Source organism: Gracilinanus agilis, chromosome 3 (genome assembly GCF_016433145.1).
Source record: "Gracilinanus agilis isolate LMUSP501 chromosome 3, AgileGrace, whole genome shotgun sequence".
In the NCBI taxonomy this organism is placed as follows: Eukaryota; Metazoa; Chordata; class Mammalia; order Didelphimorphia; family Didelphidae; genus Gracilinanus; species Gracilinanus agilis.
In genome coordinates this window covers 171741140-171757271 of record NC_058132.1, presented here as the reverse complement: position 1 = coordinate 171757271, position 16132 = coordinate 171741140, and the positions used below count along the sequence as shown (strand labels likewise).

General features: G+C 38.6%; 1 protein-coding gene across 1 annotated transcript in view; it reads left to right on the top strand.

Moving 5' to 3' along the window:
• Positions 1 to 2399: 2399 nt before the first annotated feature.
• The window catches only part of GPR83 (G protein-coupled receptor 83), a 16434-nt gene continuing 2701 nt past the window's right edge, over positions 2400 to 16132 (top strand). Inside the window, exons 1-3 of the mRNA XM_044666227.1 lie at positions 2400 to 2786; positions 9289 to 9414; positions 14161 to 14294. Coding sequence (XP_044522162.1) covers positions 2400 to 2786; positions 9289 to 9414; positions 14161 to 14294 — 647 coding nt within the window. The remainder of the gene's footprint in view (positions 2787 to 9288; positions 9415 to 14160; positions 14295 to 16132) is intronic.

The window sequence follows — 16132 nt, the reverse complement described above, 5'->3', positions numbered from 1 at the left end:
TAATTTGGAAAATATAATTAAAAAAGTTAAAAAAGTTTATGATACAGTAGAACAAAACATAGTGCCTCCACACAACCAGAAATCTCTCATGCATATGTTAGCTTCATGGAATTATTGCAAAGGAAACCACAGAGATAATTTGGCTCTATGACCCTCTGATTATTATTAATCAAGGAATAAAATGGAGAGATGTGTGCTTGGAAAAGATATTTGCTATTATTTTGGAGGGCAACTTATGCAGAGTACAAATGGAAGAAGGATTCCTTATAGGGGATGAGTTTGCAGATGACATTGGGTTGATTCCATTAAGCCTCACAAGGCATCCTCAAAGAAATGTACAATTACTCACAAGAAAGGCTTGACCTAATAATCCACATAGGAAAAGCTAAATGAATGACAAATTCCCCTTGATCAAACTATGACATGCAACTGCACAATCAGTTCCTTGAATTGGTATATCAGTACATAGATCTAGCACAGGCTTTGTTTAGAACCAAATCCAGAACTCGAATGGTCATCAGAAACCATCTCTTCCAAGTCATGTCAAATCAATAAGAATTTAGTAAGTGTCTGTTATGTACTAAGCACTGGTTGAGTCCAACCCCCTTATTTAATTTTTTTTAGTTATAACAAAGGGTCTTTAATTGTAGCAGACAGGTTATAACCTGGGAAACCCCACAGAACTGTAGTACTGAGACTTCCTCCATCTATCTCCCTTATTTTATAGAGGATGAACTTCAGCCTGCTTAGTGTCACATAGTGAGCATCAGAGTAAGCAGAATTTGAGCCTAGGACATCTGATTCCAGGAGCAGTAAACATTTGGGTGTGTTCTAATACCACTCTGTGAACTGTCCTAGGAAACAAACATTATGGTTTTTTTTTTTCTGGACACATTTTCATATCGAGTTAGTAGTAAAAAAATAGAATCAAACCATTTGTCCTTAATGCAATGGCAGCCTTGTGTAGTGGAGGGAGTGCTGGACATTGTTTGGATTTGAATCCCACCTCTGACAGTAGTTGTATGACCTGAGGCAAGTCACTGAACCTTCCTGGGTCTTAGGTGTTTTAATCTGTAAAATCTGTGTGTGAACCTTCAACATTATCAGGTGATGTAAAACAGTCACCTCCCAACCATCCCCTTTTCGATTAGTTATCTTTCTAGTTTGTACTTTCTTTTAGTGGAATTGAATGAAGAAGAGGCAATTGGTCTGGTTTCAAAGACTTTCTTATCCAGCTTCTGCTGTTTGAACTATAGATAGGAGTAAGAGAAAAGAGGGATGACGATAATACAAACTGAAAGACTTAACCAAGATTAGTTCAGCACTCAGGAAAACCTTATTTTCTTTTATTTGTTCGGTCCTGAAGACAGACAAGCCTTGGTGAATGGTTCATTAATGACACGTGCATTGCAGTGAAAAGACCCTTGGGTTAGGAAGAGACCTGATTTCTAGCCCCAGCCAGATTGCTAACAGCTCTGTAACTTGGAGAAATCCTTCAAACTCCCTGGGCTTCAGTTTCCTTAACTGTAAAATTAAATTGAGTGAGATTGTCTGATCTTTAAGGTTCTTTCTCATCCTGAATCCTATGAGCTTCAGCTGCAGACATATTCTCTACCCCTGGGAAATACAAAAAGGCTTCTACTTAGCAGCATAAAAGTTGGGTTAACCTATGAAGCCCCTATTTACTGGTCTAGTTTGTGGATAAACACCTTCAAGACCAAAAGTCTAGCCCCTGAATATTATAGTTGGGCTCTGGGATAAGACTGAAAAAGAAGCTCATTTTTTATAAATGAAGTTCATGATTTGGAATTTTGACTATAGCTGAGCTAGCAGACACAGTCTTCCTTAAAGATAGATCTCTGCTGTATGGGTAAAATCCAATGAGCAGCTGCCTCTCTTGCCCACCTGCCCACCTGCTTTGTAATAGCAAGGGACTTAAATACAAACCGACTGAACTTGTGTGTGTGTGACAAAATCGCCTTGTAGGATAGAGCCCTGATTTTGTTGGGGTGGGAGAAGAGGTGGAGGGCGTGGGGGAAAGTGGAGAAAGGAAGAAATCCAAACCTGGTGGGAGTAATCTTTGACAGCGTGAGGGAGCGCGTCACAAAGGGAGCTGTTCTCCAGTCCAATAGGCAGAGGCCCTCCTTAACAGCCTGTGTGGGAGCAGATATAAAAGTGCTGAAACAAAATCAGCGAGTGCTGATTGAACAGCGAACAACGAGGCTGGGAAGCTCTGAGAAGGCAGGCGTTCTGCTTTTCTGTTTGTCAGGAAGATCTCTGCTTTTGGGACAAGCCAAATCACTTACTCTCCCGAACTGCCCAGGACTGGCAGCTTACCACTCTCCTGTTAGAGAGAGAAGGAATTCTGGAGTCTAAAGTGGGGCACAGCTCAGCCAGAAATGATAACTTCCTTGCTGTGGTTCTCCCTTCCGTGCCTGGTGCGAGCCTTTGAGAGGCCTGAGAGATGGAGCAACAACGGAAGTTTGGACGGAGACTTTGGCATTCCCAACGTTTCCAGTTTTTTCCCCTGGGGCAACTACTCATTTTCAGACTGGCAGAACTTCGTGGGCAGAAAGAGATATGGGGCAGAATCTCAGAAGCCTATGGTGAAGGCTCTGCTCATCGTGGCGTACTCCTTCATCATTGTCTTCTCTCTCTTTGGAAATGTCCTGGTCTGTCATGTGGTCATCAAGAACCAGAGAATGCAATCAGCCACCAGCTTGTTCATTGTCAACCTAGCAGTAGCTGACATAATGATAACCTTGCTTAATACTCCTTTCACATTGGTAAGATCATGGAAGCTGAAGTATTCTCTTTCTGTCTGTCTCTGACTCTCTCCTTCTTCCTCTCTGTCTCTGTTTCTCTTTCCCTGTGTCTCTGGTCTATTTCCCTCTCCCTTTCTGTCTTTCTGTCTGTCTCTCTTTCTCTCCTTCTTTGTCTCTCTCCTGCCTCTCTAGCTCTCTCTTCCCTCTCTGTTTCTCCCTCTGTTTTTCTGTCTGTCTGTCTTTCTGTCTCTCCTTCTCCCTTGCTACCTCGTCTCTTTCCCTTCCACTTTTCCCCTTCTCTCTGTACCTTTTTCCTTCTCTTCCTCTTCCCCCTTTCTCTTTCCACTTCCCTCTTCCTTCCTCCTTGCTTTCTTCTATTCTCCTTCAACTCTTCACTTTTCTTCACTTTTCTCTTTTTTCCTTTCTTCTACCTCCCCCATTCTCTCTTCCTTTCACTTCCCTTTCCCTTTCTTTTCTCTTTACCCCCTTTCCTCTATTTTCTCTCTATTTCCTTTTCTCTCCATCTCCTCTCTCTTTTTCTCTCCTCCTTTACTTCCTTCCCCTTTCTTTCCCCCTTTTCAGTTAAAGTTTCTGTGTCAGGGGCTACTGAATGAATTCAATCCAAATATATGAAGCCTGATGTGGGTGAAGGGTTTGCTTTCTTCTCTAATCTTGTTAGGGACTGAACTTGGAAAACTGAGCAATAATTTGAAGCCTTTAAAATGACAGGTGATGAAGCTGACCAAAAAGGATACAGTGTGAACTATTAGATCCAATGTAAAGGCATTTGAAAGCTTCTCATTGAGTCAGTGGGTGCTTTGGCTATAAAAGAAATTGGAAATTAGAAACAGCTGGTGATGTCTGGTCATGGAAAAGATTAATGAAAAGTTATATTTATTTTCTAAACCATCTAGTGCTTCTCATTCACCCACTCTGGCTTGCCCATAAGTTTCAGGATAGTGATTGTGTTTGGTGGTGAAAGGTGAAAATAATAGAAAAGACTGATGTGATCCTTATCCTAAATACTTTGAATGGATGCCCAGGATGGGCCCTCAGACCAGCTGCTTAGGAACAATCATTGAGGGTGTGATAGGAGGTTCTCTGCCACTCCATTTCATTTCTGATCTAATTATGACTCATAAGCAGAGTGTTTCAGATCTGTTAGGAGTAGGATTTACACCCACTTGAATATCATACAAATCATTAATGAATAATAATAATTAATATTTGCATAGTTCTTTACTAATAGCTAACAATCATATAGATTTGCAAAGTGCTTTACACATATTATCATCATGAAATAGAGGCAGTCTTAAAGCTAAGGAGACCTGGGTTCAAGTTCTTTCTCTGTCAGATACTGGTTGAGTGACACTGAGCAAGTTCCAACCTTTCAGTGCCTCAGGCATCTCTTTATGTAGCTCTGAGTTGCAGAGAAGGTGCCAAACTGTACTGGCAGAAGGAGTTACCTCACCAAGGAATTACCTGATGCAAGTGAAATCATGGGTCTGGTCTCTACCAATAATGTTAATTACAATACTGTTTCCATTTTGATTTACAGTTTACCAAGTATATTCCTCATGACAGCCCAAGGAGACAGGTACTATTGGTATTGTTTTTCCCATCTTGCAGATGGGAAAACTGAAACCTAGAGAGATTAAAGGACTTTTCTATTGTCAAACAGTTAGTAAATATCAAAGTGGAAATTCTACCCCTGGCTTCCTAACTCTAAGCCTGATAATAAATACTCCTGACCTTGCTTGAAAAGTCCACTGATTTAAAGTGTTATCCCATATGTTTTTTCATTTGATGCTTGCAATGTTCCTGTGACAGAGATAGTACAAAGATTATCTTGATTTTACAAACAAGGAAACTAAGTCTCAGGGAATTGAAGGGCTTGCCTAAGATCATTCCTCTATGTGAATGGAAGATCCTTAACCAGAACTTGAGTGCACTGACTCTCAGCAAGCAGAGCTTTGATCTCTGCTGACACAGTTAGAATCAAGCCACTATTTTGCTCCTGGCTACTGTAAACCCCCCTAATTTTCTAGCTGCAGTAAGAGCTGGAATCCCATTTACGGTTGTCCAGATTTCTCGGTGGGAGACAATAAAAGGCTTAGAAGGACAAAGGGGGCACTAGTGTCTTAGCAGCGCCCTTGAAGAGGAGAACCTGTAAGCCTAGTGCCCAAGGTGAGTTGAGTGATTCCTCAGATTTTTTCCCACCAAGAAACCTCCTTAGTATCTGGTGAAAGCACAATGTCCTACCCAAGCAGTACCTTTTCCCCCCTACCTCCCACTGCAGCCCAGCACAAATGCCAGGGGACCAACTGTTAAAGGTATGATGTCCCCCATCCTCTGTTTGCTCCTTGAATCTCTGAAGCTTTACTCCTTTTGTGGTTTTGCGTTGAGAGGAGCTAGATTGACTTGAAGAATCTGCATTGGGCTTAGATTGGTCCCCAGCCTGGAGCATCTTTGGGTGGGCTAGTCTCAGAATCTTTTGGGAATTTGGAATTCCTCAACAAAGTTTTATTAATGCAGTTATCTCCAGGACTTTGCCATTGCCTAGGACTTGGGAACATGAGGCACCTAGGTGGTTCAGTGGATAGAGTACTGGGTCGGGAGTCAGTAAGCTCTGAATTCAACGTTGGTCTCTGATATTTACTAGTTGTGTAATCCTGGGCAAGTCACTTAACCTCAATTTACCTTAGTTTCCTCATCTGTAAAATGGGGGATAGCCCAATAGCACCTGGTTCACAGGGTTATTGTAAGAACCAAATGAGATAATAATTGGAAAGTGCTTTGCATGGTGTCTGCACATAAGAAGCATTGGATAAATGTTAGCTATTATTATTATTAGCATGACTCATCAGCGCCCCTTTTGCATCTGCCTGGCAGAAGTTGGCACAAGCACTATGATGCAGGGAAACTCTTCCACCCTTGTGTTTTTTTTTTTCTTTGTAAACTCTTGATCCTGGTATTTAAATTCTTCAAAATCTGGCACCAACATCCCTATTTATCCTTATGTCATACCATTCTCCTTCATGTATTTTCTGTTCCAGCCAAACTGGATGACTGCCCATCCCTGTTCTCATTTTGCTTATTCCTCTCTCTTTATCTTTTAACATTCTCCTCTATGGCAGGAATGGGCTTCCTCCACTCCCTTCTCCATTTGCTGATGTCCTTCCCTTGTTCAAGGACCAATTAAGGTCCTCCTCTGTGAATCCTTCACCAAATTCCTCATTTCCCTGCTCAGATTTCTCATAGGAATTCCCTTGGACCTCTCCTTTTTCTGTATCTCCATCTCCCTTAAATAACAGTTACTAGTATACTTTTCTATTCTCCTCCCCACCATGATTTATGCATACAGCACCTAACAAGACACATGGTAGACATTTAATGAATGTTAGATGAATTAAATTATATTGAACTTCTCAACTATATGATTATTAAGACACAGAGGGTCTCTGATTGTTAACTAACTATGCATGTTTTCTTTCTGTAAAGGAAATTTTCCCTGTCTTTATGTCCTTTTGCCAGAGAATCCCTTTGCCTTCCCATTATATCCAAGACTCTGGAGCTCCTTTATCTACTTCTTAACTAGAGTCTTTGCTTCATTGTTGGCTACTTTCTGTGTAACTCACATGTTTTGTACTACCCCATCCTACTTTATGATCTCTTCTCTAAACCTCAAGACCTCTCTAGAAGTTGTAAAAAACTCTTGAAAAGCCTCATTTTATAATTTGGGAAATGATGATCAACAAGGAATCAGACTAAGGAGGCTGATGAGTTTGCTCTCAGCTCTAGTTCAGATCTGCTATGCTACTTGAGGCAAGTTTTTCAGGGTCTCTGAATCTTCAAAGTGACACTTTTTAAGAAGGTATATCCTGTTTTCATAAAGGAGGAATGATGAAATTATAAAAGAATGTGACAGGACAATCATTCATTTAACAAACATGATGACTGTCAACTAAATATAATATTTGGGGTTAGTTCCTCCAAAAAAATAGCCAAATTATCTCATTCAATCCTTACCTGAATGATTATCCCTCTATTTCTGATAAGGAAATTGAGGCTAAAGAGACCAAATGACTTTTCCAAGGTCACAAAGTTATTAAGTAAAAGTGCTAAGATACAGGTTTTATAAAAACTATAGGTATTAAAAAACAACAACAATGTGTCTTTTCCACCTTTATACCAAACAAGAATCCAGTAAATAAGACATACAGGAACTATATAAACAAAACTATAAAACATTCTTTATGGAAATTAACACATCAAATAATTAAACTAATATTAATTGTTCATGAATGAGCTAAACCAATATAATAAAATAACAATGTTTTTAAGTTAATTTATTTATTTATTCAGTACTGCACTGATCAAGCTACCAAAGGATTACTTTATAGTGCTAGAAAAAATAATAACAATTAATCTGGTTAACCAAAAGCTTAGTGAGAAGGAAAGGGAGCTAGCCATTACCAGGTTCAAAACAATTATACAAAGCAGTAGCCATCAAAAATGATTTGGTATTGGTTAAATATCAGAGTGGTTGATCAGTACAACAGAATAGTTACACAACAAATCTAGTAGCCTATTGTTCTAGTTACTTGGGTAAAGACTCACTATTTGATGAGTGACTGGTAAAACTGGAAAGCAGTCTTATAGAAACTAGATCTAGATCATGCTTTCATATCATACATCAAGATAAGCTCAAAATGGGCTCATGATTTAGACATAAAATGCCACATAATAAGTAAATTAGAGGGACAAAGAAGAAATTGCCTTTCAGATATATGGAGAAGAGAAGAGTTCATGACCAACCAAGGGATAGAGAGGGTTACAAAAGACAAAATAAGCAATTCCAATGACATAAAATTAAAGAGGCTTTGCCCAAACATAGTCAATGATAAAATTAGAGGGGAAATGATTTGCTGGGAAAATCTTTGCAGTATATTTCTGTGATAAAGGTTTCATGTCCAAGATATATAAGGAATTAATTCACATTCATAAAAACGAGCCATTCTTCAATGACAAATGATTGAAGGATGGGAACAGGCAGTTTATTTTTATTTTTCAAATTTTATTTTGTAAAATATTTTTCCATGTTTCATTTCATTCATGATTCATTTTCTTTCCTTCTCCTCTTTCCTCCCCTGTCCCAGACTTGACAAGCAATTCCACTGGGTTGTACAAATGTTATCACTTTCTACCTATTTCCATATTATTCATTTTTACCAAAGAACTGAAACACCAAATCATATATCTATATAAATAAGTGATAAGTGATAGGTCATAAGTTTTTCTTTTGTTTTTCTACTCCCATACTGAACAGGCAGTTTAAAAGGAAGAAATCAAAGCTATCAATAGCCATATAAAACTATTCCAAGTCACTAATAATAAGATAAATGCAAATTAGAGCAACTCTGAAGTTTTATCTTAAACTGATTATATTGGCAAAGACAACACAAAAGGAAAATGATAAATGTTGGAGGGATTCCAGGAAAATAGGCACTTTAATGAACTATTGGTGAAGCTGTGAAGTGGTCCAGCCTTCTGGAAAACAACTTGGAACTACGCCTCAAAAATAATTAAATTGTGCTTATCTTCTGACCCAGAAATACCACTACTTAGCCAAAGAGATCAAAGGAAGAGGAAAAGGATCTATGTATACAAAGATATTTATGGCAGCTCTTTTTTGTAGTGGCAAAGAACTGGAAAGGAAAGAGGAGTCCGTTATTTAGAGAATGGTTTACCAGATTATGGCATATGAATACAATGGAATGCTATTTTGCTATAAGAAATAAAGGAAGGGAGGATTTCAGGGGATCCTGAAAAAACTGTGAACTGATGTAGTGTGCCATGAGCCAGATCAGACAATGACAAAATATTGTAAAGATAAAAAATGTTGAAAGACCTAAGAAAACTGATCAATGCAATGACCATCCTTGGTTCCAGAGGACCAGTGATGAGGCATAATGCCCACTTCCTGACTGAGGTGATGGACTCAAGAAAGAGAATGAGACATACATTTTTGTGTATGGATAATGCAGTGATTTGTTTTTATTGACTATGCATACCAGGGTTTCACCTCCCCTACTTTTCAATTGAGGTAAGGAACTGGGAAAGAGAAAAAAATGCTTGTCAATTTGAAAAGGAAAAGAAAACTAGCTATAATCCAACATCAAGAGAGCTCCCAAAAGATGAAATTTGTAGTTGGGTTCATGAGCTCATAGAATTTAGAACTGGGAGGATCCTTGGTGGTCATATAGTCCAAACTCCTTATTTATCTATTTACCAATACATTTATTCATTCATTCATTTGTTTATTCATTCATTTATTTATTTGTTTATTTGCTTGTTTGTTTGTTTGTTTATTTATTTATGTGATTGAGGAAACAAAGACTTGGAGATATTTAGTTGCCCAAAGTCACACAGATAAGTGGCAGAGCTAGATAATAAAATCAGTTCCTCTGACTTCACATTTAACAATCTTTTTATTATACTTTTTGTCTTCGTTTTTTTCTAGGTTCGCTTTGTGAACAGCACATGGATATTTGGGAAGGGCATGTGCCACATTAGTCGATTTGCACAGTATTGTTCCCTCCATGTCTCAGCTCTGACCCTGACAGCAATTGCTGTGGATAGACACCAGGTAAGGATCCACTTACATGGAAAGCAATTTTTGTCCCCACCTCGGCTACAAAAATGACTTTCAGAAATCTTAGAGGAGACTTTCAATGGCACAAATGCTGTTGGTATGTGTGCAATGAGGAATTAATGTGAAATTATTGTGTTGCTGGGAAGGTTGATGCAGAAAAAGACCTCAGAAGGGAGGGAAGAATGATAGCTGCCCTTAAGTAATTCCCCTGCCAAATCAGAACTATTGTTTGATACTCAGAACCTTACAGTCCAGGTCATTCACCTTGGCTGAGTCAGAGAAGATTTACTGATGAAAGGCATAGGGTCTAGGGGTCTTGTTTATCTGGGTCATTTCACCTGTCATTAGAAGGAAGAAGGTGAGACAGGGTTAGAGGAGATGAAAGATATGCCTACAATATCCATGTCCTTCTGACCAGAGAAGAGATTTAGAGCAGGTTTTGGATGGCTGTGAAATTCTAGAGTAGTAGAAGGGGCTAGAAATTAGAAGAATGATAAACTGAAGTGCAGATAAGCTACATGAGGTTTTAGATCACATATAAGTTTAGATTGGAGCTAGGATGAGATTAGGTGAGTTAGAATTTCCCCCTTGGAGTTATGATTTCATTGGTTTCAGAAACTCCTGGAAAGAATCTCCCTCCACTTTCTTAAATGGCATCTTTGAGTGTTACCTGGATACTGAGAGGTTCAATGACTTGCCTGTGGCCATATAGCTAGTATGTATTAGAGGAAAAATTTGAATTTGGATCTGTTTTTGGCTCCAAGGTCAGACCTATATTAACTTTTACTATACTTTTCCTGAGAACTAGATTAGTATAAAATTATATATTGTAGTGAATTTCTACATTGGCTCAAAGGTAGGGAATGTGGGAGAAATTTATTTTAGATTGGAGCAAGGAATATTTTATTGTGTCAGCTAGATTAATGATAAAGTTCTGGTTGAACTGGGAAATATATGAGGAAATATATCAGGAAATGAGAGTGTACAAAGTTTGTATAAATGAATAATTCTAGATTGAGGTGAAGTTATTAATTGAAGTAAGTCCTTATCTTGGCTAGGTACTAGATTGGCTATAAATTTCCTTTCTCTGTAAAAATGCTCTCTGTTTCCAGACAAGAGTTTTCCATTTTGGAGCCATTTCTATTTGGGAGAAATGATCTTTGACCCATTTCAGATAGAAGGTCTGGGTTTGAATTCCAGTTCTTCAACTTATTAGTTGAGTGATTTTAAACAAATCATTTAACTTAGTTTTGCCTCAGAGTCCTCATCTGTGAAATCAAAATTGTAACTTGAGGTTTTAAAATGAAAAACAAACAAATAACAGCTCTACTGGACTATGAGTCATTAATAAATAAGCATTTATTAAGCACCTACAATATAGCACCCACTGTACTATACCCTGGAGGTACAAAAAAAAAAAAGCTTTCCTCCTATAGCAGGAAAGTATAAGAGCAAGAGAAATGAAAGATAATTCTTTCTTCAAGTGTAGCCTGAGGACATACTGGCTGCTGAGGTGACCAGGAAAGACTTCATATGCACAATAATACTTGAAATGAGCTTTGAAGGAAAGTACGGAGTATATCCCAGGTGTAGACTATTAGTCTGGACAAATGCATCAAGATTACAAGCTGAATGTCATGATAATAAGATTCTCACAGTCTCCTATTATCAAGAATATAAGCCCTGATGAGGTGGTCTCACTTAGAGATAGAAATGTCTCCAAGACACTAATTAGCCACTTTTCTGAAAGAAGTCAGAATGAAATGTGAGATAGTAGGCAGGCAGAGAGGGAAATCATGATGGGTTCATAAGTCCTGGGAAATAATTCCAATTATAGGAATAAATCAAAGTCTATATGAGCATCATCAAGAAAGCAAAACATCCTTAGAATTTTGCCAAGACCGAAAAGACTGGTTCAATTTATGATGATCCTCACCAGACTCCTCTACTTTACACCCATCATACTTTCATGCAACAAAAATTCCTCAAAAAGTGAGGGATCTGAGTCATAAAGGGAAAATGTTTTCAGTATCCCCAATTCTGAATCCTTCTTTTCCAGACTAACCAACATAAATGAATGGATAATGGCAACAATTCCAGTCTACATCTCAGCTGTTCCTACATTTCAGTTGTTCCATATGCCTGTGTGTATGTGTGGTGTATGGGGGCGGACATGAAATTAAGAGGAGGAGGAGGAAGAGGGGAAGGAAATAAAGAATAGCATCTAAGGCTCTTGTTCACTGTAATCATTTTTTATTCTTCATTGTGGTGAACTTTCAGTTGACTGGAGCTAATGCAGCTTCCCATGATGAGTGGTTAAAGACCTGGATTAACATGTTTGAGAATCCTTTAAACTAGTAAGGGTTATTAGATACCAAAGTAGGGATTATAGAAGATCTGGGTTCTAGTTTAGATCCTGAATGGAATCCTAGGATGGTAGGTGCCGAGTTGGAAGATATCTTAAAATTCATCTAGTCCAATCTCTTTCATTTCATAGATGAGGAAACCGAAGCCCAGTGTCAAGAAGTAACTTACTAAAGGTTACTCACGTAATACATGTCAGAACTGGAATTAGAATCAACTTCCTCTGAGTCCTAATTTAGAATTCTTTCTACGGATTCTCCCTTTGGCATTATTAGGAAAAAAAACTCTTCAGTGACAATATTGCTTATAACTATCCCATAGGGGTTGGGGTTGGGAGCTAATTCATTTTTTGTTTTAAAAAGCATCTGTTTCCTAAGGAGACTAAGGATTTATAAGTATCCAGGTGGCCTTTTGATTGTGATTTGAGATTATTCCATAAAAATCAAGACTCTTTCAATCTTGTTTTTGGCATTTTTTTTGTTGTCTCCCCCCACTCATTTCTGCTTTTTGAAGGAATACTCCAGGAAAAGAAAATTTTTTCCATTGGAAATATTTTTTGCTTTCTTGGATGCTCTAATTTCTAGTGCTTCAGAGAAGCTCTAGAAATTCTAGGATTTAGGGCTTTGCTTTCTTCTGGGTCTTTGCTCTCTTCAGCCTTATTAATAGCATCTACAGTCTTTCCAGTCCTTATTGTCTTTCTCTTTCTGACTTTGGTATGCAGGGAAATACTTACTGAAGATAAATGGGATCTGTAGAGTATCAGTAGAAAGAGTCCTGGAATTGATGCTAATTGACTGAATTTAAATTCTACCTTGGCCACTTATTACTCAGGTGATAGCAGCTAAATGACAACTTCTACAGACCTTCATTTCCTTATCTGTAAAATGAGGGAATTTAGCTAGATTATCTCTAAGATCCTTTCCCCCTTTAAATCATGGGATCCTATGATTTATGAAAGGAATTTCCTTGAGAAATTCCAACCAATAAATGAGCATTGATTGTATCCTATACCAGGCCATGTGCTAGGTGCTAGGGATATAAAGATAAAGGATGAAATTGTCCTTACTCTTAAGAAAGGGAAATGAGAAATCCAGATCTAAGTAGATACAGAATAAATTTAAAGAGAATACAAGGTAGTTAAATGTAAGGTAGTTTGGACTGGAGTTGGGGAGTCAGGAAAAACTTGAGACAGAAGATGATGTCTGAATTACATTTTGAAGGAAAAGAGGGAGTCTGTGAGCGGTAGGGGAGAGGGCAATACATTCCAGTACAGTTTAAAGGACAACAATTTCCAAAGGGAGACTCCCTGGTCTGCTTCATCCACCCAATGATCTCTATCCTCTGAATGGGGCAGACAGTCAGGATGAGCACTCAGTGGCATTTGTTCTGGTATGTTCTCATGTCCACAGATATAGAACTATCATTCTGTTTCCATGCAGGGTGTATAGAAGAGGAAGCAAACTTGTGGGTCAAAGGTAGAATTGTCTTGGCTTCCTGTGGGAGAGAATGAAATTTGACCTCTCTCACAAACTGCTGTTCTCTTACCCCTCAAAAAACTTGCAAATGAGGTTCTGGACCAAAGACCATCAATTTGGTTTCCTCACTCCAACATACAAAGCTGAGATTCAATTGGAAAGGAAGAGAAAAAAATTCTATTTTCCTTGCCACTTGCCTGAAATTATTAGTCAGTATCACACACCTCTCTTGAGGAACCACAACTCTATAATCATTCCTGAGTATGGTAGGAAGAAGATATTTGAACCTGTCACAGAGCTTAGCCTATGGGGTAGTACATTGCTGAGAGCCCCCAAAAGAACTGCTGTGACCAGAGAAAAGAAAGAATGCATTTTGAATCAACTATGTAACACCTACAGAAAGAGGATAAGAGGATGTGCTTAGCCTGGATCTGTCAATCTCTCTAATTCTTCATTGAGGGACCCCTTAGGCCTTGACGACTGCCATATGTGAAGATTGTTTGAAGGAGTCATGGATGTTTAGCCTGGAGAAGAGAAAATAATTTAGGGGGAAATGGATGTTAGGCTTCAAGTCTTTGAAGGAAAGACTCTGAATGAATGAGGTACTATTTGTTCTTTATGACTCCAGAGGGCAGAACTAAGAGCCATGAGTCAAAGTAGCAGAGAGACAGACTTAGTTTCCATGTAAAGAAAGACTTAGTAGCTGGAGCTATACCAAGGTGGAATAGATTTCCTCCACTGAAGGTTTTCAAGGAAGGTTGGATGGTCACTTATTGGGAATCTCATAAAGGAGATTCATTTTTAGGAAAGGTTTGAACTTGATGTCCTTTGAGGATCCTCTATTTTGAGACTCTGTTTCTGTTATTCTGTGAACTTGTGATTCTGAATTGCTTCTTTGTAGGTCATCATGCATCCTTTGAAACCCCGAATCTCCCCTACAAAAGGGCTCATCTCTATTGTAATCATCTGGATCATGGCCACCTGCTTTTCTCTCCCTCATGCTATCTACCAAAAATTATTTACCTTCAAATACAGGTAAGATCCTAAAATCAACTGGGGAGAATCTGGATTGAGCATGAAGAGATACAAAATATATGGTATTCATTAAGCATACCGTCCCACATTAATAACTTGGCTACAGAAAACTTGCTTCCTGGCCAAGGCCATGAAATACTGGGGGTAATGGAAATATGGCAGCACATAGAAAGCTCAAAGGTGGAAGGGACCTTGGAGATCTCCTATAGACAAAACAATGGGGAACTGAGACCTAGATAAAGGAAGGAACTTGTTCAGGATCATGAGGGTATCTAGTGGTATATCTGGGATTGCAACCCAAGATCATTAGTTCTCAGTTTGGTGTTCTTTTTACCACACCCCAGGACAATTAACTGGCTAATCTATAAGCATTTATTTTTTTCAAATTATTCATTTAATTAACTTAGAATATTTTTCCATGGTTACATGATTCATGTTCTTTCCTTCCCCTCCTCCTTCTCCCTCCTGGAGCCAATGCGCAATTCCACCCGGTTTTACATGTATCATTGTTGGAAACCTATTTCCTACAAGCATCGATTTATTAATTACCTACCATGTGCTAAGGACTGTGTTGAGTGCTTGGGATATGAAGACAAAAATGAAATGGTCTCTGTCCTCAAGGAACTTCTATTCATTTTTTTCCACTTGGATTTTTTATTTTAATAACAAATTTCCACATAAGTTTTCTAATGATATGTGATCCATATTGTCTCCCTCCCTACTTCCCCAGCCCCGGAACTGACAAGCAATTCAATCTGGGATATACATGTATTATCATGCAAAACAGATTTCCATATTATTCATTTTTGCAAGTGAATAATCTCATAGAACCAAAACCCCAAAATGTATACCCAAATAAACAAGTGATAGATTGTGTGTTTTCATCTGTATTTCAACTCCATCGGTTCTTTCTCTAGAGGTAGATAACATTCTTTTCCAGAAGTTCCTCCGAATTGAAGGAACTTACATTTTAATTGGAAAAGCATGATATAGATATTGGAAAGGCATAACACAGATTTAGAATCTGCATGTATATCTACATCATGCCCTTCTACACCCACATCCACACATATATGAATACATAGAGGATATATATATCTTCAACATATATACTATCATTTTCCTACATATATATGCAATGCCTTTCTTTTTTTAACCCTAATATCATATATATATATACATACAGACTTCTATATTAATTTTATTTGTTACAGGGCTAGGCAATGGGGGTTAAGTTGACTTGCCCAGGGTCACACAGCTAGGAAGTGTCTGAGGCCAGATTTGAACCTAGGACCTCCCATCTCTAGGCCTGGCTCTCAATCCACTGAGCCATCTAGCTGCCCCCTATGCAATGCCTTTCTGATATAGACATATCATATCATACCTTTCCTCTATATATTTATGTGTGTATATATGTTTATATATCATGCCTTTTACATATACATACACACACATATATAGATGTTCAGTCATTTTCAGTTGTATCTGACTCTTCATGACTCCATTTAGGGTTTTCTTGGCAGAGATAAACAGAGCATTTTGCCATTTCTTTCTTCAGCTCATTTTACAGATGAGGGAACTGAAGCAAATAGGGTTAAGTGACCTCCCCAGAGCCACACATCTAATAAATGACTCAGGCTGGATTCAAACTTAGTGAGATGAGTCTTTCTGTCTCCAGGTCTGGTACTCCACTCACTGTGGCACCCATTTCTCCCTCTCCCTCTCTCCCTCTCTCCCTCTCTCTCTCCCTCTCTCCCTCTCTCCTCTCTCCCTCTACCCCTCTCTCCTCTTCCTCTGTCTCCCTCTCTTCCTCTCCCTCTCTCCCACCCTCTCTCCCT